This window comes from Balaenoptera ricei, chromosome 20, assembly GCF_028023285.1.
Source record: "Balaenoptera ricei isolate mBalRic1 chromosome 20, mBalRic1.hap2, whole genome shotgun sequence".
Lineage (NCBI taxonomy): Eukaryota > Metazoa > Chordata > Mammalia > Artiodactyla > Balaenopteridae > Balaenoptera > Balaenoptera ricei.
Window position 1 is genome coordinate 41008771 of NC_082658.1, and position 27997 is coordinate 41036767.

At 38.8% G+C, this 27997-nt stretch overlaps 1 protein-coding gene across 1 annotated transcript in view; it reads right to left on the minus strand.

Moving 5' to 3' along the window:
* PPM1D (protein phosphatase, Mg2+/Mn2+ dependent 1D) overlaps nucleotides 1-27997 on the minus strand; it is a 52871-nt gene that overhangs the window by 16364 nt on the left and 8510 nt on the right. Inside the window, exons 2-3 of the mRNA XM_059907048.1 lie at nucleotides 20577-20805; nucleotides 9782-9906 (exon numbers count right to left, since the gene is read on the minus strand). Of these exons, the coding sequence (XP_059763031.1) occupies nucleotides 9782-9906; nucleotides 20577-20805 (354 nt within the window). The remainder of the gene's footprint in view (nucleotides 1-9781; nucleotides 9907-20576; nucleotides 20806-27997) is intronic.

Below are 27997 nucleotides of genomic sequence, written 5' to 3' on the forward strand. Positions count from 1 at the left end.
CAATTGTCAAGAGAGTCCAGGCCAGTTGTTTTGCAGAGTGACCCTCAATTTGGATTTGTCTTGACTGCTTCCTCGTGTCCGCAGGCTAGACATAAGGGTTTGTGTTCAGGTTAAACTTTTTTTTTTGGCCAGAATACTACATTGCTGAAGTCATAGCCTTCTTAGTATGTCACATTAGGAGGCACAAAATGTCAGTCTGTCCTATTATTGGCAATGCCAAGCCTGATCATTCAGTTAAAGTGCTGCCTACCAGCACTGTAAAGATGCCCTAAGTAATCTGTACAGTGATAGTTTGAGATTGTGTGAAATATCCTATTCCTCACCAAAATATGCCACATTTTAGCATTCATTAATGATTCTTGCACGAATCAAGTGTTATTGTGATGGTTGTAAACTGATGATAGAATTAGAACTAACTACATTTATTAGTTGTCTTTTCTGAAGAAGAACTATCCATTTTTCTCTCTACCTCTTCATAATCTTTTTGTATCAGTATGGACTTAGGGATTCTTTTTTCCTCATTATGTTATAACTTATTCCTGTTATTGTTTTGATGCTCAAGTTGCTTTAAATTTGCTGGTAAAAGTCCCTAGAATTTGAAGTTTTTTGTTTTTTTTGTTTTTTTTTTAGAATTTGAATTTTTAACAAACTCACCATATGATCTGTATTCATAGCTAGATTTAGGAACATAAGATAGAGCCAGTTCCCTTATTTTGCCAGTTCAGGTAATCTACATGGCTTTACCTGAGATCAAATGAGTAAGAATCAGAATTGAACTAAGTATTTTATTATTGGCCTAGTGTTTGTACACCATTGTAGGATCACAGGAATGTCATTCCTCTATATATTGAAGGGAGGGGCCTTGAACATTGTGGCAGAGGTTGGTTGCCTGCTCAATGGCTATTTCCCTTTTGTTTTCAGTAGGGGCACTGGAGTGATACCAGATGAGAAAGAGGCCTTTCTTCTGGTTTCAGTATGTTCTCTGCTTGCTGCTGGGGCATACTGCAGCCAGCAATGTGCAGGACACCTAGTGGTCCTTATCCCTAGGGAATTTCAACATGTCTCACCACCCCACCCCGCCTCCAGCTCTGTGAGTGGCTTCCTGTGGACAGCTTCCCAGCAACTTTTGCCTCACCTAATCCATCCTCAAAACTGCAACCAAAATCATCTCTTTAAAACACAAATTTAAGATTGACGGTGGTGATGGCTGCACAACAATGTAAATGTACTTAATACCACTGAACTGTATACTTAAAATGGTTAAGATGGTAAATGTTGTTATATGTATTTTGCCATAATTAAAACACACACACACACCCCGACCTAGTTATATGTTTCCCACCCCAACTCTGCAATAGTTTACTCTTGCATAACTCTTAACCACAGCCTATAAAAATGCAGTATTTTCTGACTTTATCTATGCCTCTTGTTCCCATATCTTTGTTCCACCTACCCTTCATCAGAGTCCCTTATATTCACCATGCCTCCTCCTATCACAGAGCTGTTCACAAATGCAGTTCCTATGCCTAGAACACATTTTCTTCCTCTATTAACTTTTAGTAATTCTTAAGACCTCAGCTCAAACATCACTTCTCTGACCTCTCCGGTTAGGTAAAATACTCCCATTTTAAGTTCCCATTAACAGATACACAAATAGTTAAGAGTTGTAATGTTTCCGTTCTTTTTGTGATCATTTGATGAATGCCTCTCCCCTCTCTAAACTGTAAGCTTCCATGAGGGCAAAGACCCTGTGCTTGGCACATACTGCACTCAAATATCTGTTCAATGAATAAATGAATTGCAAGACTCACATGCAATTCCATCGGGCAGCCACTAGGAGGCACCTTTGCTACATTTGCACTCAGGTAATTTTGATCTTCATCAGTACAAATTTTGATAAGCAAACTTCTCTCTTTCCCAAAAAACTGGAAGAAAAATGACTATAAACCATAAGAGTGGTGCTAAATTCTATAATTTAATTTACTATGGGCCAATAAGAATTACCATGCAACAAGTTAAACTTAAAAAGAAAGCTAGAACTTAAATAGTTACTTTTTTTTCCCCCAAGTGCCAAAATAAAGACAGGAAAAGTAATATGACAAAGCATTTCTTTCAGCTTAAACGTTCAAATCTAAAGGATATTCTCTTTTAAATGCTGCACGCCTTAAACTTATATACAGTGCTGTATGTCAGTTATATCTCAATAAAGTTTAAAAAATAAAAAGATATTTGAGAAAATTTGAGAAAATATGTGATAGAAAAATAAAATCAAGAGAAAAAGCAGATGCAATTTTTTTCCATTACTAAAACAATACCATCTCTCCCATGTCTTTTTATATGAAAATATTCATTTATTTCCATATATTTGTTTACAAAATTATGTTAAAATAATGTAATTGTCATAGGAAATTACTACAGCAATTGTATTTTATCTCCTACATGGAGTTTTCCCTGGTCTAGAGGATCTTTCCCATCAACTGTTATTATTTCTTCCCTTTTTAAAGTAACAGTAGCAAACCCTCTCTTGACGCTATTCTTTCTATTCCAGCTAAAGCCCCATCTCTTCCTTCCCAACCAAGGAAGAGTGTCTAAAACTTGCTATATCATAATTTCCCCTTCTCACTCTTTCTTGAACCAACTCCAGTCATGGCTGTGGTCTCAATATCCACCAAAAGCTACTTTGTCAAGGTCACCAATGACTTTCACATTTTTAAACCCAAAGGTCACTTCTCAGTCTTTCCTTTACCTGAACTATCAACAGTATTTGAAATATTTTTTTTTAATTGAGGTATAACTGACATATAACGAAATACCTTCTTGAAACAGTTTCTTCTCTTAGCTTTCAGGACACTCTCCTGAACTTTCTTGTATTTTACCTGTGGCTCTTTCTCAGTCTTGTTTTACCTGTTCTTCCATTCATGCCCCCACCTCCTAACAGTGACAGTATCTCAGGGATCAGTCACTGGACCCTTCCTTTTTTCTTTTCTTTTTTCCCCCTTTTTCTACCTACACCCAATCCCTTGATTCAGCCACAGACTGATATCTCTAGCCTAGCCCTCACCTAGTCAATTTTCATAACCAGAAGCCCAAGGGATATCACCACTTTAATGTCTGATTAGCACCTTGAAGGTAAGTTGTCCAAAACTGAACTGACCTCCCCCTGCTACATATACTCTGGTCTTTGCTACGTCAGTTAATGGCAACTCCACCTTTCAAGCTGCTAGTTAAAAAAAAAAAAATCTTAAAAAGGACACTTTGTATTTGTTGTTCCTTCTGCCTAATATCTTGCCCCAGACACCCACAGGCCTTGATGCCTCATCTCTTCACTCAAATGTCATCTTTTCAGACCTCCTCTGACCATCCCATTTATTTATTTATTTGTTTGTTTGTTTTATTTTTGGCTGCGTTGGGTCTTCATTGCTGCTTGTGGGCTTTCTCTAATTGCAGAGAGCGGGGTCTTCTCTCCGTTGCAGTGCACACGCTTCTCATTGTGGTGGCTTCTCTTGTTGTGGAGCATGGGCTCTAGGCCAACGGGCTTCAGTAGTTGTGGCTTGTGGGCTCTAGAGCGCAGGCTCAGTAGTTGTGGCGCACGGGCTTAGTTGCTCCGCGGCATGTGGGATCTTCCCGGACCAGGGCTCGAACCCGTGTCCCCTGCATTGGCAGGCGGCTTCTTAACCACTGCGCCACCAGGGAAGCCCCCTGACAATCCCATTTAAAATTACACTCCCACCCCCACAACGTTCCCTGGTTTATTTTTCACGTTAGCACTTTTTACTATATACCACAGTATATATTCTACTTATTTATTTTAGTTTATCATCTGTTTCCCCTCACTAGAAAGTAAGTTCCATGGGTCCAGGAATTTTCACCTGTTTTGTTCATTGCAGAATCCTCAGAACCTAGAGCAATACCTGGCACACAGCAGGCATTTAATAAATATTTGGTGAATGAATAAACAATCACAAAGAAGTGGGGACTCTGTATGTGGTTTTATCCTTTTTTTTTTTTAAGTTTTTTTTTTTTTTGGCTGCGTTGGGTCTTTGTTGCTGCACACGGGCTTTCTCTAGTTGTGGCGAGTGGGGGCTACTCTTTGTTGTAGTGCGCGGGCTTCTCTTTGCAGTGGCTTCTCTTGTTGCTGAGCACAGGCTCTAGGCACGTGGGCTTCAGTAGTTGTGGCACGCGGGCTCAGTAGTTGTGGCTCGCGGGCTTAGTTGCTCCGTGGCATGTGGGATCTTCCCGGACCAGGGATCGAACCCCTGTCCCCTGCATTGGCAGGCGGATTCTTAACCACTGTGCCACCAGGGAAGTCCCTGGCAGCCTATTTTTTTTTTTTTTCCTGCCAGCCTATTTTTAAAAACATTTCATCTGGAGATCATTTCAAATGTATAAAGCTATAAAAATAAAACTATGACAAAGAACACCCATCTTTACTCAGATTCATCTATTGTTGACATTTTGCCCCATTTGCTTGTTTTCAATCTACATATATATAAAGATTCTGTGTGTATATGTAAAAAATATTTTAAATAATGGTCCTTTACCCTTAAATACTTCAAAGTGTTATTTTCTAAGAATAAGGACACTGTAGTTATAAGCTTCATAAATTTATATTAACATATTTACCTAATATACCATCTACCATCCATATTCTGAATTATCAGATGGCCTAATAATATCCTTTATAGGATCCAGCCTAGGATCAGGAATAGCATGTACTTGTAACATTTCTTTTCTTTTCTTTTTCTTTTTTTTCTTTACTTGTAACATTTCTTTAACCTCCTTTATCTAGATTGAGGCTATGCATTTTTGACCAGGGTACTACATAGGGGATATGTGTACCACACATCTGGAGGCATACAATGTCCAACTATTCCTCATTAGTGATGGTAACTGTCATCACCTAGTCAAAGTGTTGTCTGATTTCTCTACTCTCTAATTACTATTTTTTCTCTCTGGCAACTAAAAGTAGTTAAACAATGCTAATATCTTGCTGCCTAAGTACTTTTGAATACTTGTATAATATACAAAATGGAGGACCACGCACATTATTTCTTTCTCTAGGTAGTTAACAAATGTTGAAACTAAGCTAAGAAAAAAAAAAAAACAGCATCACATCAATCAAGATCTCTCTCTCTAAGTGGCATGGACATATATACACTGCCAAACGTAAAATAGATAGCTAGTGGGAAGCAGCCGCATAGCACAGGGAGATCAGCTCGGTGCTTTGTGACCACCTAGAGGGGTGGGATAGGGAGGGTGGGAGGGAGGGAGAGGCAAGAGGGAAGAGATATGGGAACATACGTATATGTATAACTGATTCACTTTGTTATAAAGCAGAAACTAACACACCATTGTAAACCAATTATACTCCAATAAAGATGTTAAAAAAAAAAAAGATCTCTCTAAATACACACCAATCTATTAATCAATACCTTTTGTATTGATAAATACATTCCACCAACAACTCATCTAATGCTATTATTCAGTCTCCATTTCCCCACCCTTACACCATCCCAATAAAAACCAACAGAGTACATAAAAGAGAAACTTGACCTGGTAGCAGTTCGTAAGAGAAATATCTAGAGATCTGAGCTTAATAAGCCAACTAATGAGGTAAGATTACAAAAAGCTAATGACAGGATTCTAGGACTCCATTATTAGAAGTACAATGTTCAGGTAGCAGGAACTAAATATTTCCATTGTACTTCAAACTGGTCAGACCACATCTTGCAGTGTCCTCAATTCCCAAATCACGTTTATTGAAGGAAACATCTAGAGGAATACAGCAAGAATAATGAAGGGTCTGAAATTAGCCTAGAGAAACATGCTAGCCAATTCTGAATAGGTAAATGACTGTCATTATGCAAAAAGAAAAGGAAGTACACTGCGCTGTCTGAAAGCTTCATGGAGGCAGATTTTAACTCACAGAATTGTCTACTAATACAAGAGTTTCTACTTTGAAACATTAAGTAAAGATTACTGAAGATATTCAAGCGGGTTGAATTACTTCTTGTCTGAATTACTCCAGAGCTATATCTGAACTAAGCAGGAATGTCTGAAACAGGAAAACCAGTTGGTTTTTCTGCTCTTTTTGCCACTCCATCACCTGTTCCTTCTCTTCCTCTCCACAATCACTTAAGGGTTTCAAGGCTTACTTGAAATGCTTGGTGCACACACACTTCACATATACAAAATAAATTGGCATCTACTTTCTAAACTGAAGGTTCACCTTACTTGTGAACCTGGAGTAAGACCTTGCCCTCAGTCCGTGTTGAGTTCCCCACAAAAATCCCCTCTATTTCTTTACTAATATTAATTCCTTGCCTCCCATGCCTTCCCCCTAAGCTCACTAATGTTACAAATGGCAACAGTTCACTGGAAATTTACCGTCTACCTGAAGTGTCAATAGCAGCTGACTGTCATCTACCTTGCCCCCTCTTTCTCCTTGCTAACAATTGGAGGATCAACTATATCACATGTATACTATGAATGAATGGCCTGGGAAACTCAGACAAAAATCTGTAAAATATGTAAAGTGCTTAGAATACTGCTACAGGTCCCTAAATGGGACCCTGGCCTCCAATTTTATTACCCTATAATTTTAGCCATTATGATCTTTTAAAAACAAACTGGATCAGCCAAAATGATCCTTTAAAAACATACTGGATCATGTCACTGCCCTACTTCAGTAAACAACAATAATAACAACTAACATTTACAGAGCACTTACTATGTGCCAGGCACTATTTTAAGCACTTTACATGTGCTAAGTTACCCAATACTCACGACAGTACGAAGCAGGCCCCACTTTACAGCAGAAAAAACTGTGCCACAATATATTAAGTAATTTGCCCAAGTTTGTACAGTAAATAACAGCACTGGGATTGGAAACTAGGAATTTTGGGTCCAAAGTCTACCTCTTAACCACTATGGTTTACTTCCTCTCCTACTCTTCAATCCCTTCCTAAAAGCATTTAAAATAAAATTCCTTATCATGGTCTAGAAAGCCTTGCAGGATTTAGTTCTTGCCTACCACCGGTAATGTCTTCACCAAACTCCTTACCTTAGCCTGCGCCACCCTCTTAATCAGGCAAGTGTCCTCATCTCCCACCCTCTTAATCAGGCAAGTGTCCTCATCTCCGCCTTCATCTTATATCTCTACCTCCTCTCTCTCACACTGGCTTCATTCTTGGTCCTTAAAGACAGCAAGTCCTTTCCTTTCTGCATTAGGATTCGTTGCTAACAAACAACAATTTCCAGCTCAGGTTAACCTAGGCCAAAAAGGCAACTCAGAAGAAAATCAAGTAGCTCACACGGTAGACAAGAAGCTGGAGAACCAGGCATGGAGACAGGGCAATTCCAAACAACTAGGCAGGAAAACCCAACCACATGAATGAGCACTGCCAAAGGAGGTCAGTATCACTAGGATGAATTCATTCCAACCACGTTTTTGGTTTGTAATGTTTATCCTTTCTAGATTCACAACTCAAAATCATGGAACAAGGAATCTAACTGATCTAGCTGGGGTCATATGCCCGACCTTTTATGTTTTATAAAAGGACCCTGAATAGGAATGTCTAAACTAAGACTGCACATAGTAGGGGAGATAGTTTCCCCAAAGGAAGTCAGGGCATTATTCAGTAGGAAAAAAGAATATATGCTACACAACCCGCACCACCATCTCTCCCAAATCAAATGTCCACTAATTGCCTAACGGCCTTTGCAAGTGCTATGGCTTTGCTTTGACTTGGCCCCTTCTTCTCCTTTTAGGTCTTACTCACTCAAAATATCACTTTTTAAAAGAATGTTCCTTGGGCTTCCCTGGTGACGCAGTGGTTAAGAATCCGCCTGCCAATGCAGGGACACAGGTTCGAGCCCTGGTCTGGGAAGATCCCACACGCCACGGAGCAACTAAGCCCGTGCGCCACAACTACTGAGCCTGCGCTCCAGAGCCTGTGAGCCACAACTACTGAGCCTGCGTGCCACAACTACTGAAGCCCGTGCACCTAGAGCCCGTGCTCCGCAACAAGAGAAGCCACCGCAATGAGAAGCCCGTGCACTGCAACGAAGAGTAGCCCCCGCTCGCCGCAACTAGAGAAAGCCCACGCGCAGCAACGAAGACCCAACACAGTCAAAAATAAATTAATTGATTAAAAAATAAATAAATAAAAGAATGTTCCTTAATCATCCTCTCCAAAGTAGCCCTCCTCTGCTACCCACTATCCCTCCCACCAATTAGTGGCATATCATACTGTTTAATTCCTTTATAATGCTTTTTAAAATAATTTTCTCATTTGTTTATTATCTATTCTCCCCATTAGATTATAGGCTCCATGAATATTGGGACTATATGTATATGATCACCAAAGATGAACAAAGATAGTGACATGATAGGTAGCATGGTCTTTTTTTTTTTTTTTTTTTATGGCTGTGTTGGGTCTTCGTTTCTATGAGGGCTTTCTCTAGTTGTGGCAAGCGGGGGCCACTCTTCATCGCGGTGCGCGGGCCTCTCACTATCGCGGCCTCTCTTGTTGCGGAGCACAGGCTCCAGACGCGCAGGCTCAGTAATTGTGGCTCACGGGCCCAGTTGCTCCGTGGCATGTGGGATCTTCCCGGACCAGGGCTCGAACCCGTGTCCCCTGCATTGGCAGGCGGATTCTCAACCACTGCGCCACCAGGGAAGCCCCGGTAGCATGATCTTTTAAAAATGCAAATCAGATAATGTTACTCCTTAACTTAATACCCTTCAGTGTTTCCCAGTACCCTTAGACTAGAATGTAAACATCTGTGGCTCATGTTTGCCTCTTTAACTCCTGCCTTCTGATAATTCCTACAACAGGCCACGCTCTTTCCCAATTCAGGAACCATGCCTAGAATATTCTTCAACAGGCTCTTCACAAGAATAACTCCTTCTCAGCCATCAAATCTCAGCTAAAATAACACTTCCTAAAAGGAGCATTTCCATCACACTATCTAAAATAGTTTTTCCCTTCTAAATTATTCTTTATCATAGGACTTTCATATTTCCTAATCTGTAATTATTTCATTTACAAGTTTACTTTTTAAAAAACTGAAGTATAATTGACTTGCTATATTATATTACTTTCAGGACAAGCTTCCTTCTTTATTGCCTATCTCCCCAACTACTCAGTCTTGCTCCCTGAGGGCAGAGTATATCTGTATTATCTCTCCAAAGCCTAAGGCGGTGCCTGGCACCAAGTCAGTTCTCAAGTATCTGTTAGAGGAAGAAGGAGAGAAGGAAAAAAGTGGTGTTTTCCAAAAGAAATTTTCTTCAGAAGAAAATTTAATTAGTACATCCAAGGTAAGATATTTCTATAGCTATAATCCTCTAGCCTTCCTTTCAAAACCAGGTAGAACAGAAAATAAGTATGTTTATTTTGTCATGTACAATTTACTTTGCTAGCTAATGAAAAAAAAAGAGCTTTGAAGGCTCTTGAGAGAAATATGAAGGGCTGAAGTAGGGAAGGACATTTAGAAATAGTTTTAAGGCTAACATCAAGCCTAGGCATATATTTACTTCCCTAGGAATAAATGGGAACTAGCAAAACATTGAACATAACTCATGATCAAAGAGCAATTGGCACTGAAATCCATACTTTAACCTTCCCCTCAATGAGGTTTTCAATCATTTACTATAATATCATATTTATACCTTCATTACGTGCCAAATGAGGGTTTAATTCTCAGTCTTCTCTTTTATTTTACCACTATATAATATAGAAAATCCAAGATGATTTCACCAAATGTAAGTCCTACTTACCAAGTGCTCTTGCTACTGCCAGAAACGGAATCTGGTCAATGACTGTGCTCCTTCTCACAGGTCCGTTGTGAGTGAGCCGAGGTCGTTTCCAAACTACACGATTCACCCCAGACTTGTTCATCACGCTAAAAAATAGAGTTCACATAAATACTCTAAATGATTAAAATATAACAACTAAAGTAGTTTAACGTGTTAAATAGCTAATAAAATCAGATTACTGCAAAATAATGACTTATCTCTTTCAGATACAAAGATGCATAAACCAAAGTTCCTGTTCAGAAGGCAAAGACAAAATAGGGTAGATTAAGATGAGAATTTGGAGATTATTAAGGTAGGCTAGACAGAATAGAAAGGAAGCAATGGGAATAGAAATGAGTAGATATCATGTATATAAAAAAGCAAGATAACTTTTTTTTAAGATCCAATGACAGGCACACACACACACACACAAATGGAAATACACAGAAATAGACTACTGCAATAGGACATAATACATTTTTCCCTTTTCAAATCCATTTCAGTGGGATTCAGTGGTCTTAGTAATTTCTGCCACGATATTCATTTTGTGTGTTTCTCTTGGATTTTTTTAACATCTTTATTGGAGTATAATTGCTTTACAATGTTGTGTTAGTTTCTGCTGTATAACAAAGTGAATCAGCTATATGTATACATATACCCCCATATCCTCTCCCTCTTGCATCTCCCTCCCACCCTCCCTATCCCACCCCTCTAGGTGGTCACAAAGCACCAAGCTGATCTCCCTGTGCGATGCAGCTGCTTCCCACTAGCTATCTATTTTACATTTGGTAGTGTATATATGTCCATGCCACTCTCTCACTTCATCCCAGCTTACCCTTGCCCCTCCCCGTGTCCTCAAGCCCATTTGCTACGACTGCATCTTTTCTTTTTTTTTAAAATAAATTTATTTATTTATTTATTTATTTTTGGCTGTGTTGGGTTTTTGTTGCTGTGCATGGGCTTTCTCTAGTTGCAGCGAGAGGGGGCTACCCTTAATTGTGGTGAGTGGGCTTTTCATTGCGGTGGCTTCTCTTGTTGCAGAGCATGGGCTCTAGGTGCGCGGGCTTCAGCAGTTGTGGCTCACGGGCTCTAGAGCACAGCCTCAGTAGTTGTGGCGCATGGGCTTAGCTGTACCACGGCATGTGGGATCTTCCCAGACCAGGGATCGAAGCTGTGTCCCCTGCATTGGCAGGCGGATTTTTAACCACTGTGCCACCAGGGAAGTCCTATGTCTGCGTCTTTACTCCTGTCCTACCCCTAGGTTCTTCAGAACCTTTTTTTTTTTTTTTTAGATTCCATATATATGTGTTAGCATACTGTATTTGTTTTTCTCTTTCTGACTTACTCCACTCTGTATGACAGACTCTAGGTCCATCCACCTCACTACAAATAACTCAATTTCGTTCCTTTTTATGGCTCAGTAATATTCCATTGTATACATGTGCCACATCTTCTTTACCCATTCATCTGTCGATGGACACTTAGGTTGCTTCCATGTCCTGGCTATTGTAAATAGTGCTGCAAAGAACATTGTGGTACATGACTCTAAAAAAGCAAGATAATTTGATAACTAAAAAAACTGAGGAGAGGAAGAAGTGGTTAAAATTGAAGAGGGATTACATAATGATAAAAGAAGTTGAAAAGGCTGTATACTTTTTGAAGGATTTAGGGGTATTGAAAATAGAACTTCAATTTTAATATTTTTGATCTGAGGAGTTAATAAGAAATGCCTTAACAGAAGTATCTATGTATTTAGATATTTCTGTATTTAGAAGTGAGACTAGACTTTGGAAACAGATCAGCTGCAGAAATATAGATTTGGGAGTTACACAACAAGAAAACCCGCCTAGAAATTTGGTGTTGGAGCAACAGAAATCTGTAATTAATACACAGAGAAGTTAGTACACTCCAGGGTGCCTAAAACATTGAGATATGGTCAAATATTGGAGCAAAAAAGTAATAAAACTTAACAGAGATGGTCTCTCAACCTATGCCTGAACAACTGAAATGGGAAACTGGCCCTTAAATCAATTTAATCATAATCTGCCTGGAATTTTAAAAAAATAATAAATAGAAGAAAAATCTTCCCCTGGAAGGCTTTAAAAAGTTGAGGGGAAGAGTGGCAAAGAGCATTTCCAAGAAACAATATCAGCCTGCCTGATATTAGGTTCACCTGACAGATACATGCATAAGACACAAGTTGATTCTGAACTCTTAAAGATAGATGACATTAAGATAACCGAATTAAGTCTTCACACTAAAGTCCCATGTGCACACTGAAACCCTCTGATTATAATCTGAAATTTCATTTCACCTACGGCAGGCCAGATGACAATAATATGTGGTCTTCTTGTCAGTTACTGTTCTCATTATTAATGAGTACTACGACATCCTGATGTATACATGAGTCTCTTAATAGCTTACTATGTTGACTGTGAGTAGTATGACTCTGTCCCCCTAAACTTGATGAACACTGAAACTAAACTGGCTTCAAGATATGGAAAGCTGAAGGCAGGACAGATAATGGTGACCGTCTCCACAGGAATGTCAGTATGAAATGCTGCAGACCTCAGCAGCAGCCTCCAAGTTAACCTCCATCTATGGCTTTTCTATTTCTGCTCTAACTTCAAAGGAATGAAGATACTAGGGAGAAGAGATAACAAATGGAATACAAGTTCTAAGAGACCCAAAATAAAAGCATAAACCTTCATAAATGAGAAAAAAAAATCTTCCTCTGAGCCCAGAAAAACATAAATATGACAGAAGGAGAACAGCCTCAATCATCTTTCTTAAGTAGAAAACAAGCTCATGAGACAAGGGCAGGCCAGGAGATTTTAGCAGCTCTGTCTCATGAAACTTCCTGCAATGATGGAAGTGTTCACTGGGCACAGTCTGATACAGCAGGCACTAGCCATGTCCGCCAACTGAGCACTGTCAATGTGACTAGTGCAAATGAGGAACTGAATTTTTAATTTAACTTTAATTAATTTATACTTAAATTCAAACACTCATATGTGGTTAGTGGCTACTATACTGGACAGAACAGGGGGGAATGAAGCAAGTACAGAATGAGCAGAAAACTTTGTCAATGTTAACCTAGAAGAGAAATTCAAGTGAGTTGTTCATTTACTATCCCTTTTGAGAATTAGTTTAATTTGTAATACTGAAAGCAACATTGTTCTCGGTCATAGTAAGAGTATCAAAGGCCATCACTTTGTTATTTTATGCTTTCTTCAATGCTGATCCTCAAAAAGGAAACAGGAGAGTAAAGACTAAATCTACAATTCACAAGAATCTGTGAAACATACCAGTTCCAGGAGAAGAGACACCAACATTCTGCCTTCCTAACACCTTATGCCCTATTGTTCTTTCCTAAACCAGTTCCCTAAAAAGTAAGACTTAATACTTAAGTAATTACAGTACCTACCCAAATTGCTTCCAACATAACACTCCTAGGAGCTCTCTGGATACTTAATATTCAAAGTTATTATGGTCTCTGTGTTTCTGAGAAACAAATGACAAAATAAGGGCACTGGCTAAAACAAAGTTTTAAATCCAGTATCAAAAAACCAAAGAAATGTTGTAAAAGATGCTGCTTTTATTGCACTTCCTGCTGTTGTCCTGCATCACTAATGGCATACACAAAGGATCAGCCTGATATGCAAAGGGCTGACTGAGCAGCAACAGAAGGCCAGAAAAACAGAGCACTGGCCAGTTGCCTAGAGTGAGGACAGAGGGAAAGGAGGAAATAACTTACAATAAAACAGTTCAGGGACTTCCCTGGTGGCACAGTGATTAAGAATCCGCCTGCCAATGCAGGGGACATGGGTTCAAGCCCTGGTCCAGGAAGATCCCACATGCCGCGGAGCAACTAGGCCCGTGTGCCAAGCTACTGAGCTCTGTGCTCTAGAGCCCTCGAGCCACAACTACTGAGCCCACGTGCCACAACTACTGAAGCCTGCGCGCCCAGAGCCCGTGCTCCGCAACAAGAGAAGCCACCGCAATGAGAAGTCCGCGCGCGGCAGTGAAGAGTAGCCCCCGCTTGCCACAACTAGAAAAAGCCCGCACGCAGCAACGAAGACCCAACACAGCCAACAATAAATAAATAAATAAAAATTTATTTAAAATAAATAAATAAATAAAACAGTTCAATTTGTGCAAAAAGACACCTGCTCTCAAATGGCAAACAGCATCTGTCCAACTATCCAGATGCTATTTTAAGTAACAGGACAAAAAAATAAACTCTAAAAAAAGTTATTAAAATAAAAATAACTTTAATATTCATAGCGAAAAATAAAGAACAGTCAAGAAAAATATTTTTTTAAAGACTAATGAGAGGAATCAGGCCTACCAATACTAAAAATTAAAATAAAGCCTCAATTTAAAATAAGTATGGGCTTCCCCGGTGGCACAGTGGTTAAGAATCTGCCTGCCAATGCAGTGGACACGGGTTCGAGCCCGGTCCGGGAAGATCCCACATGCCACGAAGCAACTAAGCCCATGCACCACAACTACTGAGCCTGCACTCTAGAGCCCGTGAGCCACAACCACGGAGCCCGCAATGAAGCCCGCGTGCCTAGAGCCCAGGCTCCGCAACAAGAGAAGCCACCACAATAAGAATCCCGCACACCGCAATGAAGAGTAGCCCCCGCTCGCAGCAACCAGAGAAAGCCTGCACACAGCAATGAAGACCCAACTCGGCCAAAAATAAATAAATAAATAAATAAATAAATTTATAAAAATAAAAATAAATAAATAAAATAAGTATGGCACTGGTACACGAATATACAGTATTAAAAAAAGAAAGCCCAGAAAAAGACCCAAATATATATAATTGCAAAGCTCATTTTGCATAACTACCAGTAGTGGTCTCAGATACATACTGACCTTCACACTCATAGGATCAAATAAACTATAGCATGAAACCAGGCTCATTTAACTTTGTAGCATACAGGACAGGAAACACAGTATGCCAGCACTGCAGCTTCAGTTGTGCTGTCTTCAGCAGTGATCCTTACAGAAATCCAGGAGCCAATTTCTAGGCACCACAAGTGAGCTTCATATGCCATAAGAATCAGTATCTTTTTTTTTTTTTTTTTTTTTAAGTATTTGTTTATTTATTTATTTATGGCTGTGTTGGGTCTTAGTTTCTGTGCTAGGGCTTTCTCTAGTTGCGGCAAGCGGGAGCCACTCTTCATCGCGGTGCGCGGGCCTCTCACCATCGTGGCCTCTCTTGTTGCGGAGCACAGGCTCCAGACGCGCAGGCTCAGTAACTGTGGCTCACGGGCCCAGCTGCTCCGCGGCACGTGGGATCTTCCCAGGCCAGGGCTCGAACCCGTGTCCCCTGCATTGGCAGGCAGATTCTCAACCACTGCGCCACCAGGGAAGCCCAAGAATCAGTATCTTAACAGCCCATGACTTCCTCGTCCCTGCACAAGTCAAACTGCATGTACAAAGGGCAGCTGAGGTCTCTGCTTCCCAAGAGAAATTTGTGGTCCATTCAAAATCTTTCCTATCCAGATGCAGTTCCATTCAAGGGTCATTCTACAATAAGCAATGTTGCCTTATAACAGAGCTGACATTCCATATTTATCTTAACCAGAGAAAGAGTGCTAGAAGAGGATAAACTCAAGGTTATCTTCCCATTGAAGAAGGGTTTTATGCCTGGTAAGCCTTCTAATCAGTAAGGAATGGTTGTTCAAGTGGCTACCAATGGCCAATGAGAAAAAAATATTAACTCATATCGCTATTACTCAGCTTTAATTTTAAAATTCCAGAGCTATAAGATTAAAATGTAAATGATGGGACTTCCCTGGTGGCGCAGTGGTTAAGAATCCACCTACCAATGCAGGGGACATGGGTTCGATCCCTGGTCGGGGAAGATCCCATGTGCCACGGAGCAACTAAGTCCGTGCACCACAACTACTGAGCCTGCGCTCTAGAGCTCACGTGCCACAACTACTGAGCCCACATGCCACAACTACTGAAGCCCCCGTGCCTAGAGCCCACTATCCACAACAAGAGAAGCCAGCAATGAGAAGCCCATGCACCGCAACGAAGAGTAGCCCTCGATTACTGCAACTAGAGAAAGCCCACGGGCGGCAACAAAGACCCAACACGGACCAAAAAATAATAATTAATTAATTAATTAAAGAAAAATTTTAAAAAGGGACTGTTTAAAATGTAAATGATGAAACCACACAAGTACTAGAAAAGTGGTTCTCAAAATATGGTTCAGGGACCCCGGGAGTCCCCCAGACCATTTCAGGGGATATGCAAGGTCAAAATTATTTTCTTTTTCTTAATTTTATTTACTTATTTATTTATTTTTGGCTGTGCTGGGTCTTCGTTGCTGTGCTCGAGCAGGGGCTACTCTTCGTTGCGGTGTGCGGGTTTCTCACTAAGGTGGCTTCTCTTGCTGCAGAGCCCGGGTTCTAGGCACGAGGGCTTCAGTAGTTGCGGCACACAGGCTCTAGAGCGCAGGCCCAGTAGTTGTGGCGCACGGGCTTAGTAGCTCCGCAGCATGTGGGATCTTCCCGGACCAGGGCTCGAACCCGTGTCCCCTGCATTGGCAGGAGGATTCTTAACCACTGCGCCACCAGGGAAGCCCTCAAAATTATTTTCATAATAGTACTACGACCATGTGTATACAGTGGACTTTTTGAGCAGCTACAGGATTTGCTATATTGTATAATAAAATGTGTCAATATTTGGATGATCTGCATAACTCAGCTAACCAATACTTTACAAATGACCAATACCTAGGTTTCAAAATCATGCACTGGGGCTATATACTATATGATTCCAACTATATGACACTCTGGAAAAGGCAAAACTATGGAGACAATAAAAAGACCAGTGGTTGCCAGGTGTAGGAAGGGAGGAAGGGATAAATAGGCAGAGCACAGAAGATTTTTAGGACAGTGAAACTATTCTGTATGAAACTATGTTAAATACATGTCATTACACATTTGTCAAGCCCTAGAATGCACAACACCAAAAGTAACCCTAATGTAAACTATGGACTTTGGGGATAATGATGTGTCAATGTAGGGTCATCAATTGTAACAAATGTACCATTCTGGGGAAGGATGCTGATAGTGGAAGAGACTATGCGTGTAGAAGGAGGCAGGGAGTATACAGGAACTCTATACTTTCTGCTCAATTTTGCTATGAATCTAAAACTGCTTTAAACAATAAAAATCTACTAATTAAAAAAACATGCATGGATAAAGATATTATTTAACCAATGGCTCTTAACTGATACACCTATGGCTCTCAGTGAAAGAGTATGAAAAAAGTCATTGATATGATTTCAGATACCACACTATTATTAACCTTTAAAAAACTCCCTCTTCGTGAATTTTAGAATAGTATCAAAGAAGAATACCCCCAAAACATGGAAAAGCTTTTAAAATAGTCTCCCTTTCCCACCTATAAATCTGTGTAAAACCAGACTTTGCTTCAGATACTACAACCAAAATACCTTATCACAACAGATTGAATGCAGAAGCAAATACAAGAATCTAGCAGTTACCTATTAAGCCAGACAATGAAGAGACTTTTTAAAAATGTAAAACAACGCCAATCCTCTCAAATGTTTGTTTTGGGAAAACAGTTATTTTTTCACAAAAAATTTTCTTTATATTAACACATAATAAGCCTAACATTGTTATTTTTCAATAAATTAACAAATATTTGAAAATGTCTCCATTTTAATTCCTAATATGGTAGAATCAATACATGTAACCCATATAAACAAAAAGCTCTTTGAGGGCCTCAATTTTTAAGAGTGTAAAGGGTTCCTAAGACCAAAGTATTCATAACTGCTGTACAAGAAGAAAATATAGAAGACTTTTTAATAACCTCAGAGTGAAGGAACTGTATGTATGGCACAAAACCCAAAAGTCATAACGGTAGAGATTGATCAATTTAACTACATTAAAATAAACTCCCACATGGAAAAAAGATTCCAGGAGCAGAATCAAAACACAAACTGTGAAAACAACATCTGAAACTCATCACTTATATTAGTCTAATTTCTCTAATGTCTAAGTGGCTCCTACACATTAATACAAAAAAGGCTAACTACTCTCCCCCAAAATGAACAAAGAATATAAACAAAAAAACACAGAAAAGGAAGTATAAATGGCTCTTAAATAAAAAGATATTCAACCTTTCTCAAGATGCAAATGCAAATGAAAACATCACCAAGATGCGTTCTTTTTAACCTACAACTGGATATGATCAAAAAGTTCTATAAGTCTGTTGTCAGGGTCATCCACATATCCTGATGATATAAGTATAAATTTGTACAATCTCCATGGAGACAAAGAGTTAGCAATGTAATTTTATATCCTGCTTATTGTGACCAATAAGCATTCTCCTATATTATTAAAAATTCCTGGTAGGGGAAAGGGGGAATTGGAGGAATGTGGTCAAAAGGTACAAATTTCCAGTTATAAAATAAATAAGTACTATGGATGTAATGTACAACATGATGACTACAGTTAATACTGCTACATTATACACAGGAAAGTTTTTAAGACAATAAATCCTAAGTGTTCTCATCACAAGGAGAAATTTTTTTTCCCTTTATTCTCTCTTTTCTATTTATTGTATCTATATGAGAAGATGGATGTTAGCTGAACCTATTGTGGTAATCATTTCACAGTATAAGTAAACCAAACCATCATGTAGCACGTCTTAAATTTATACAGTGATATATGTCAATTATTCCTCAGTGAAACAGGGAAAAAAATCGTATATTAAAGAAAAATTCCCCATATGTATTCCCCATATGTTCATTACACTATTCCACCTTTACTTTTTTTTTTTTTTGACTACGCTACGCGGCTTGCAGGATCTTAGTTCCCCGACCAGGGATTGAACCCGGGCCCTCAGCAGTGAAAGTGCAGAGTCCTAACCACTGGACTGCCAGGGAATTCCCCTACCTTTACTTTTATGTTTGAAATTTTTCATAACACCATGATTTTTAAAAATTTACATATAAACATTATTTAATGTTCATATCATATCCAATGTTATGAATATATATTAAATGTACTTAACCATTTTCCAGCTGTTGGGCCTTCAAGTTATTTTCAGCTAAATTAACAGTAAATAAACACAGCTGCAATCAATAGCTCCATTCAGATATTTTGGTCCACATTTCATATTTCTTCTTTAGAGTAGATTCCTGAAATTACTGAGTCTATATACATTTAAAGTTAGTGGTATGTGTTATATTTTGTATAGGTCATACCAATATATAATCTTATCAACAGGATACCCATTACAACAAAAATATTGCTAACCCAACAGCAAAAAATAGAATTTCATTTCAATAATGTTAAACTTTTTTTCGAATGTTTATACTATTCTTTTGAGAATCTGTTTTTGTTCAAACTTCCTCTCCATTATCCATCTATCTGAAGGCAGCAGAGTTTTAGTGTTTTTCTTACTTATCTTTTGAACTCTTGGTAGCTTAAGGATGTTAATTCTTTCCTTCAGTTTATTATTTCTCTGAAAAAGACCATTTTGATTTAATAAAAGCAAGAAAGAGGAGGGACTTCCCTGGTGATCCAGTGGTAAAGAATCCGCCTTCCAATGCAGGGGACATAGGTTCAATCCCTGGTCAGGGAACTAAGATCCCACACGCTGCGGGGCAACTAAGCCCGCGCGCCACAACTACTGAGCTCGAGCATCTCAACGAGCGAGCCCATGTGCCACAAACTAAAGAGCCCACCGCTCTGGAGCCCGCGCCATAACTAGAGAGAAGCCTGTATGCCGTAATGAAAGATCCTGCGTGCCGCAACTAAGACCCGATGCAGCCGAAAAGAAAAAAACAAACAAACAAAAAAAAACCTGGGGCTTCTTAAAAAAAAGAAAGAGGAGGCAAGTAATAATATCATGGTAAGACTTGAGTTAGAATGATTATTTAGAAAACACTGGATTCTGTTTAACTTGCCTTAATCCTTGATTTTTAAAAATTAGTATTAGAATAATTTAAAAAATTTCTTATGTTACTCATTCCTCTGATTTTTAGAATAATCTTACATTTTAGTTTGTAGCATAAAAATATTACGCTGAAGTCAAATTCAGTTCATAGTTTACAAACTATCTCGATACATATTGAGACAATAAGTTGAAACGGGTTTGCAGCATATATGACTTAGAAATCAAAGGGAAAAACTAAAGGCTAATTCTAACAGAATTCTATTCCCAAAGACAGATTCAAATTGTTCTACTCTGGGGGACTTCCCTGGTGGTCCAGTGGGTTAGGACTTGAAGCTCCCAGTGCAAGGGGCCCGGGTTCGATCCCTGGTCGGGGAACTAGATCCTGCATGCATGCCGCAACAAAGACCACCTAAGACCCAGCACAGCCTAAAGAAATAAACATCAAGTTGTCCTACTCTGGAACTCTAAGGGCTGCTCTGTCCAGATTCTGAAGGGCATGCTGATCAGTATTTATGTAAAAGGTTTTAAATAAATCCTTGTATGTTTTGTTACTTGAGTAACAAAATATTATTATTATTATTTATATTATTATTATTTAATAATAATATTAAAATATTATTTCCCTTTGGAGCCATTATCAGAAATAAAACAGTCAATTCAAAATAATAAGATAAATATGAACATACATGAGTACTTCATCAGGCAAACTAAAAATCTGTAACTTCATTAAAAGGGAGAAGTAGGTAAATCTGGTAAGTAAAGCAGAAAAGGACTAAATAGAACCAAGAGAAGAAAGACAAAATAGGACAATAATTACCTCCCACCAAGTCCTTCAATTCGTTCTCTTTCCTTGGGAAGTTCTGGCTTATGGTCCTGTGTCACCTCCACAGCTCTGATAAAATCATCCTTTGGGTCATCCTGAATTCCAAGAACCACCCCTGAGTCACCCACATGAGCTACATACATCTTCAGGCCCCGTATGATGACCACACTGGCAGTTGTCCCTGATGTGCTGGGAAGACCTGTCATAGTCTTTGGCCATTCTGCTGTAATAAAAAATAAAACATTTTACTCTTTCAGGTGTATACATTAATCCTGTGGCAGAATAAAAATGCCAACATATTTTGAATTAGCCTGTTAAAATTTGAATTAGCATAGGAAAATATTTAAGAAAAATATTTTGAAAGGTATTAAAGAAGGACTTGTATTAATCCCTTCATTCACATATTAATAAATTAATTTTATAAATAATGCAATTATATTATGACCATCAAGCCGATCCTAAGAGAAAAATGTTACAGCATAGATTTACTAATTCCACATAAGTCTTAGTCTTAATTACATTTAGTGGCAAGGATATGTTAAAAGTTTTGATACCATACTGCTAGCAGCTTATCATCTGTTTATTAATTTCACTTCAAGAAGATTTTCAGAAAAAGCTACTGGATTTGTTTTTGAAACAACTGTTGAATATTCATAACCTAATAAATAACATTTATTGAGCGCTTACTGGATATCACTTTCCGTGCTAAGAGCTTTACATGTATTGTATTATCTCATATAATACTAATAAACCTAAGTGATAGGTAAGATTAGTTTCATTATTTTCATTTCGCAGATGAGGAAACCAAAACTTTGAATGATTACAAAATTTGCTCAAAATAACTCAAGTATTTTAAGTGGCAAAGATCCCATATACCTAATTCCAAAACCTATACTGACTGATTATTATATTCACTATCATTTAAAATTCTGAAATATTCTGTAATATTAAACTACAAGTTACAGTTCAAGACAGCAAACTAAGTCCAAACACTGACATATTCTCCCCATCAAAATCCTACTGAAAGGACAGAATATAAATATTAGAAAAAGTCCAGAGCAGTCATGAAACACAGAGAAGGGTCATAAGAAAGGAATTCCTGGAATTTTAAACAAATGGAATTATACTGAGGGAAAAATCAGAATGCAAAATTTGTAATCCAACATAAGGAAAAAGCACAGTCAGTACAGGAGGCAGGACATCAGTATTCCCCATTAACAGAGTTCCAGAAAAGTTCAAACTCAGAGGCAGTGGCAAAGGCTGAAGTCAGGAATGGATGGTAAAAGCTTGGCAGATTCATTTAAAACTGCAGGAGCTAGGTCAGTGCCTAAACTCCCTGCATGGTAAAAGGTGAAACATTTAAGTTCCTAAGATGCCAGTAACTATAATACCTCTCTTTTAAGAAAAGTGGTGCATCGGCTGATAGGGACAACAGGGTCTCAAAGGGGATGTGGGAGAAGAAATAAGCACCCCCCCCAAATGGACGGGTGCCACACAACTTTTATAGCCACAAGGCTTCTCTAATATATTTGGGCTAACTAGTTCTTTTCTTTTCCAATATTATATATGCTGAAAAGCCATCTCTTGAACACTACAGTGCATCTCCCCATCCCATCCCATCCCACAGATGGAACTCACCCTCCAGAGTGACCTGTCACTCACAACAGAGGGCTGCTTGCAGTATACGAAATAATGACCTTCACAAATGCTAAGGGAAACCAGAACAGCTACCAATATTGATGAAGCTAGAAATTCACACACACAGGCATATACACATGTAAAACTATCAGCAACAGTACCAGACACATAGTTAGTGCTCAATAAACATTAGTTTTTGTTGTTATCACCATTATGTATTTAAGAAAAGCAACCAGCCTGAGAGGTACCAAGTGGAGTTGCCAAAAAAAAAAAAAAAGGCCCTAAAGAAAACATTTGTGGATAGATTACTGGTATTGATAAAAGTTCAATAAGGTTACTGGATATAAATAGTTATATAAAATATGAATTCTATTTTTGTAAAACAGCAACAAAAAATTACAAAATGTAACTTAAAAAAAAAAAGATCCCATTCACAATAACAGCGAAAGGTGTGCTATATCTGCCAACAGTGCTAACAAATCTCTAATAAGACCTGTTTGGAAAAGTTGTAAAAGCCAGTGAACAAATACAACAGTGAGCACAGAGACAGATCCATGCATATTCAGACACTTGACATATGAACAGTGGAGAAAGGACAGACATTCAATAAATGGAACTGGGATAAAATTAAAAAAACAAACAAACAACTTTGTGTCCCTGATGCCAAACACACACACACACACACACACAAAATCAATTCCAGGTACATTAAAGACCTATCGTGAAAAGCAAAGCTAAAATGCTTAGAAAATGCACAAGAAAGTACATTTATGATCTCAAGGTGGGGAAGGATTTCCTAAAGACAAAGAATGGACTAGCCATATAAGAAAATGATTGTGAAGTTGCACTACCATCAAAATTAAGAATTTCTGTTCATCAAAAGATATGATTACTAGAGTGAAAAGACAACTCACAGAATGGAAGAGGATATATTTGTAATATATACACACCAAAGGAATGGTATCCAGAATACATAAAATGCTAAAACAAATCAAATCAAGAAGACTACTCAATAGAAAAACGGATAAAGGACCTGAACAGGCTTTTACAAATGAGGAAATCCAAAGAGCCAAAAAGCATGCAGAGGTGTTTGCCTTCTTTAATCATCACGGAAATACAAATTAAAAGCCATAATGAGGACTTCCCTGGTGGCACAGTGGTTAAGAATCCGCCTGTCAATGCAGGGGACACGGGTTCGAGCCCTGGTCCGGGAAGATCCCACATGCCGCAGAGCAACTAAACCCGTGTGCCACAACTACTGAGCCTGCGCTCTAAAGCCCGTGAGCCACAACTACTGAAGCCCGCGCCTAGAGCCCATGCTCTGCAACAAGGGAAGCCACCTCAATGAGAAGCCTGCGCACCGCAACGAAGAGTAGCCCCCACTCTCCACAACTAGAGAAAAGCCCGTGCTCAGCAATGAAGACCCAACACAGCCATAAATAAATAAATAACTCAATAAATAAATTAATTAATTAAAAAATAAAAGCCATAATGAGATACCACAACATAATTATCAGATTGCTGCATAAATTAAAGTTTGACAAGAGTAAGTTAAGAATGTGGAGTAACATGTTCTATCATCAACTACTGGTAGGAGTATAAACTGGTACAACTACTTTAGAAAACATCTAGGCATTATATGGTAAAGGTGAAGATACGTATACTCTTGACTACTCACTACCCACTGGTATACAGCATAAATTCATGACACACAATACGTATGAATGTTCATAGCAGCACTGTTCATATGGGCTAAAAATGGGCAACAGCTCAAATGTTCTTCAACATAACAACAGACTATATACTACATATAATGGGTGAGAATCTCACAAGAAGGATGAGATAAAAGAATACATTCAGCATGATTTTCTTCAGAAAAAAAAAACACTATCATATTCACAGACAAGAGGTAAAACTATTAAGAAAAATAAGTAAATCACTACAGACCTATAATCACAAAGTCAAGATCGTGGTTGCCTCTTGGGGGAAGACAGAAATATGAGATCAGAAAGGGCATACAGGGGCTTCTGGTGTACAGGCAATGTTCTCTTTTGTAACTGGATGGTGTTCATTTTATGATTATTTATTAAAGTGTACATTTATGTTTTATGGCCTTTTATGTATGCATGCTATGTTATATTTCACACCTTTTTTAAGTTAAAAGAAAAACAAGCAGCAGGAAGAAGGCATCAATTTTGCAAACAGATCACAGCAGACAGCTCCCTAGCCCATGCAGTTTTGCAGTCTGGTTACAGACGTCATTTCCAGAAGCCCAGCGTAGAGTATGGTGTATGTTTCTTTAGCCCTTTCAATTATTTTATGGGTTAACTATAGCTCTTGCTAAAGCATTTTCTTTTTTCCTTTTTTTAAAAAAATAAAACTAGAAAACATTGTCTTCTGCAGCTAAGAACCTGAAAAAAAACAATCTATTATCATAATAAATGCGAACGAAGTGAACTCCCAGAAACAAGGGTTCTTAACCACATTCAGAAAACAAAATTTACCTACAGCATACAAGTAATTTAGCTGTTTGCAAAAAGCACCTAAAACGAGATGAAAAAGGAGAAAAAAAGCTAAAAATAAAAAGGATATTCAAAGCAATGTTAATATTTAAATCACATTTTTTGTCAAAAGCACTAACATACGAAAGATATTCCACAATGATCTAAAAATACTGAATAATCCATGCTTTCCCTATTCATTTGAAATGTCACCTTTTATCATATGTTACATTTTGCCTCAGATCTATTTCTGGACTCATCCTACTAATCTATTTATGGTGCTTTTTAATAATAGGGAGTTTAAGTATCCACCAATTATTCTTCTTTTTCAATATTCTCAAGTATTTTTCCATATGAACTTCAGAAGCAACTTGCAAAATTAAAAAACAAACCCTGTGGAGGTTCTGATTGAAACTGCAATAAATTTATATATTAAGGAAGCTACCTCTTTAATTTGTCTTCCTTAGTTAGCCTTTCTTGTTTTCTACTTTACATTTTAATCTTTTAATTTAAAAAAAATGACTTAAAACTAGGAGCATATTAAAAAGACAGTATCAGATAGTATATGAACTCCGACTTAAGTATCCTTTAGAAAATGTGCATTAAGTCATTAAAACAAAGACTAAGGACTTCCTTGGTGGCGCAGTGGTTAAGGATCTGCCTGCCAATGCACGGGACACAGGTTCGTGCCCTGGTCCGGGAAGATCCCACATGCCTCGGAGCAACTAAGCCCATGCGCCACAACTACTGAGCCTGCACTCTAGGGCCCACGAACCACAACTACTGAAGCCTGCCTAGATCCCGTGCTCCACAACAAGAGAAGCCACAGCAATGAGAAGCCTGCGCACCACAACAAAGAGTAGCCCCCTCTCGCCAAAACTAGAAAAATCCTGTGTGCAGCAATGAAGACCCAGTGCAGCCAAAAATAAATAAATAAAATAAATAAATTGAAAAAAAACATTGTTATAAAAAAAGTGATTTGGTTATAATTATATATATATGTGTATATATATATATACATACATACATATATATATATATATATATATATATTTTTTTTTTTTTGGCCACGCCATGTGGCATGTGGCATCTTAGTTCCCCCACCAGGGACTGAACCGGTGCCCCCTGCAGTGGAAGCGAAGTCCTTTTTTTCCCTTAATTTATTATTATTATTATTATTATTTTTTTTTTTTGGCTGCATTGGGTCTTCGTTGCTGTGTGCAGGCTTTCTCTAGTTGCAGCAAGCGAGGGGCTACTCTAAGTTGCGGTGCGCAGCCTCCTCATTGCGGTGGCTTCTCTTGTTGCGGAGCACAGGCTCTAGGTGCACGGGCTTCAGTAGTTGTGGTACATGGGCTCATGAGTTGTGGCTCGCAGGCTCTAGAGCGCAGGCTCAGTAGTTGTGGCACACGGGCTTAGTTGCTCCGTGGCATGTGAGATCTTCCCGGACCAGGGCTTGAACCTGTGTCTCCAGCATTGGCAGGCAGATTTTTTTTTTAAATATTTATTATTTATTTATTTATTTATTGCTTGCTTGCTTGCTTGCTTGCTTGCCTGCATTGGGTCTTCGTTGCTCTGCGTGGGCTTTCTTTAGTAGCAGCGAGCCGGGGCTTCTCACTGTGGGGGCTTCTCATTGCGAGGGCTTCTCTTGTTGCAGAGCACAGGCTCTAGGTGCACAGGCTTCAGTAGTTATGGCATGTGGGCTTCAGTAGTTGTGGCTCGCGGGCTCTAGAGCGCAGGCTCAGTAGTTGTGACGCACCGGCTTAGTTGCTCCACGGCATGTGGGATCTTCCCAGACCAGGTCTTGAACCCGTGTCCCCTGCATTGGCAGGCGGATTCTTAACCACTGCGCCACCAGGGAAGCCCGGAAGCACGGAGCCTTAACCACTGGACCACCAGGGAAGTCCCTATATGTTCTTTATTATTATTATTTTCCATTATAGGTTATTACAAGATATTGAATATATTCCCTGTGCCATACAGTAAATCCTTATTGTTTGTCTATTTTATATATGGTACACTAAAATCTTTTAAACACATTTTACTGACTCTTCTGTCTAGGCAAGAAATACTAAGGGAAGAGGCTGCAATGAAAATGGGTTCCCTGATCTCTGTGGATGGGAGAACCCTGAGGTGACAGAGATCAGATAGGAGCAGTTAATTACCCAAAGAAAATCTGGTACGGTTACCTCGCTGACAACAGGGCAGAAGAAAAATTGGATCTGCAGAATGGTCTTTCACAAAAAAACAGGGAACAAAACAAAAAACAAAAAGAAAATCTTCCAAGTTTAGTTAAAGAATTGTTAACCTTCTTCAAAGTGATATGTGGCCATTTCACATACACCAAGGAAAAAGAAATAACCACAACATTGAGTAACTACTGAACGATGGCTCTAAGATAATAATTCTGGGGCTACAGAACACAGCCACAGTGGGCTACAGTCCACTGATAAGAGCTAAGGCTCATGGAGGTCAGGTACTAAATAGGACTTTCAATACAGTCCACCTCAGAACCAATGGAATCCCAAACCTATGCCACAGCTAGTTTGGTCCCCAAATAACCTCAGCAACTAATAGCTTCCCGTCATAGCTCTTCATTGATTGCTCAAAAGCCTATTAGGGTAGAAAAGGCCAAGTGCAAGACCACCAATGATACTCTCTTCCAAAATAGAAAATTAAAAGCGTTATCACATCTCTCAAAGAATAAGAAAGATTGGTGTCACCATTAAAACATGAGCTGAGGTGGTGATGAGATATATTCCATTCTATAATTTGACCACTGCAAAAGTCTGATAGCTCTTGGAAAATGACACGGAATTATAATCAAATGGTGATTCCAAATGCTGCTGCAAGTTTCTGACTTATTCTCTGTACTGAAACAAATAAATATAGCCTGGTATGCATCCAGAAGCAGGGCTCTGATGAAACTGCTACCTAGATTCCTGGAGGTATCCAAGGTTTCTGATCTGAGACCTGCTTCTTCAGGTTTACTTTTTTTTTTTCCCCCAAGAATAATCCAAAGAATTTTTTTCTTGAACCAATAGAAAGCAAACTGCCAACAAAATATACCATCACTCCCAAATACTATTATAGTATCTAATTCCTACAATACACCATCAAAATCAGGAAATTAACATTGATACCATACAACCATCTAATCCATATATCTCATGCAAATTTCATCAACTATCCTAACAATATGCTTTATAGTAAAAGGATAAAATTCAGGATCCCTTGTTATATTTACTTATTATGTATCTTTATTCTCTTCCAATCTGG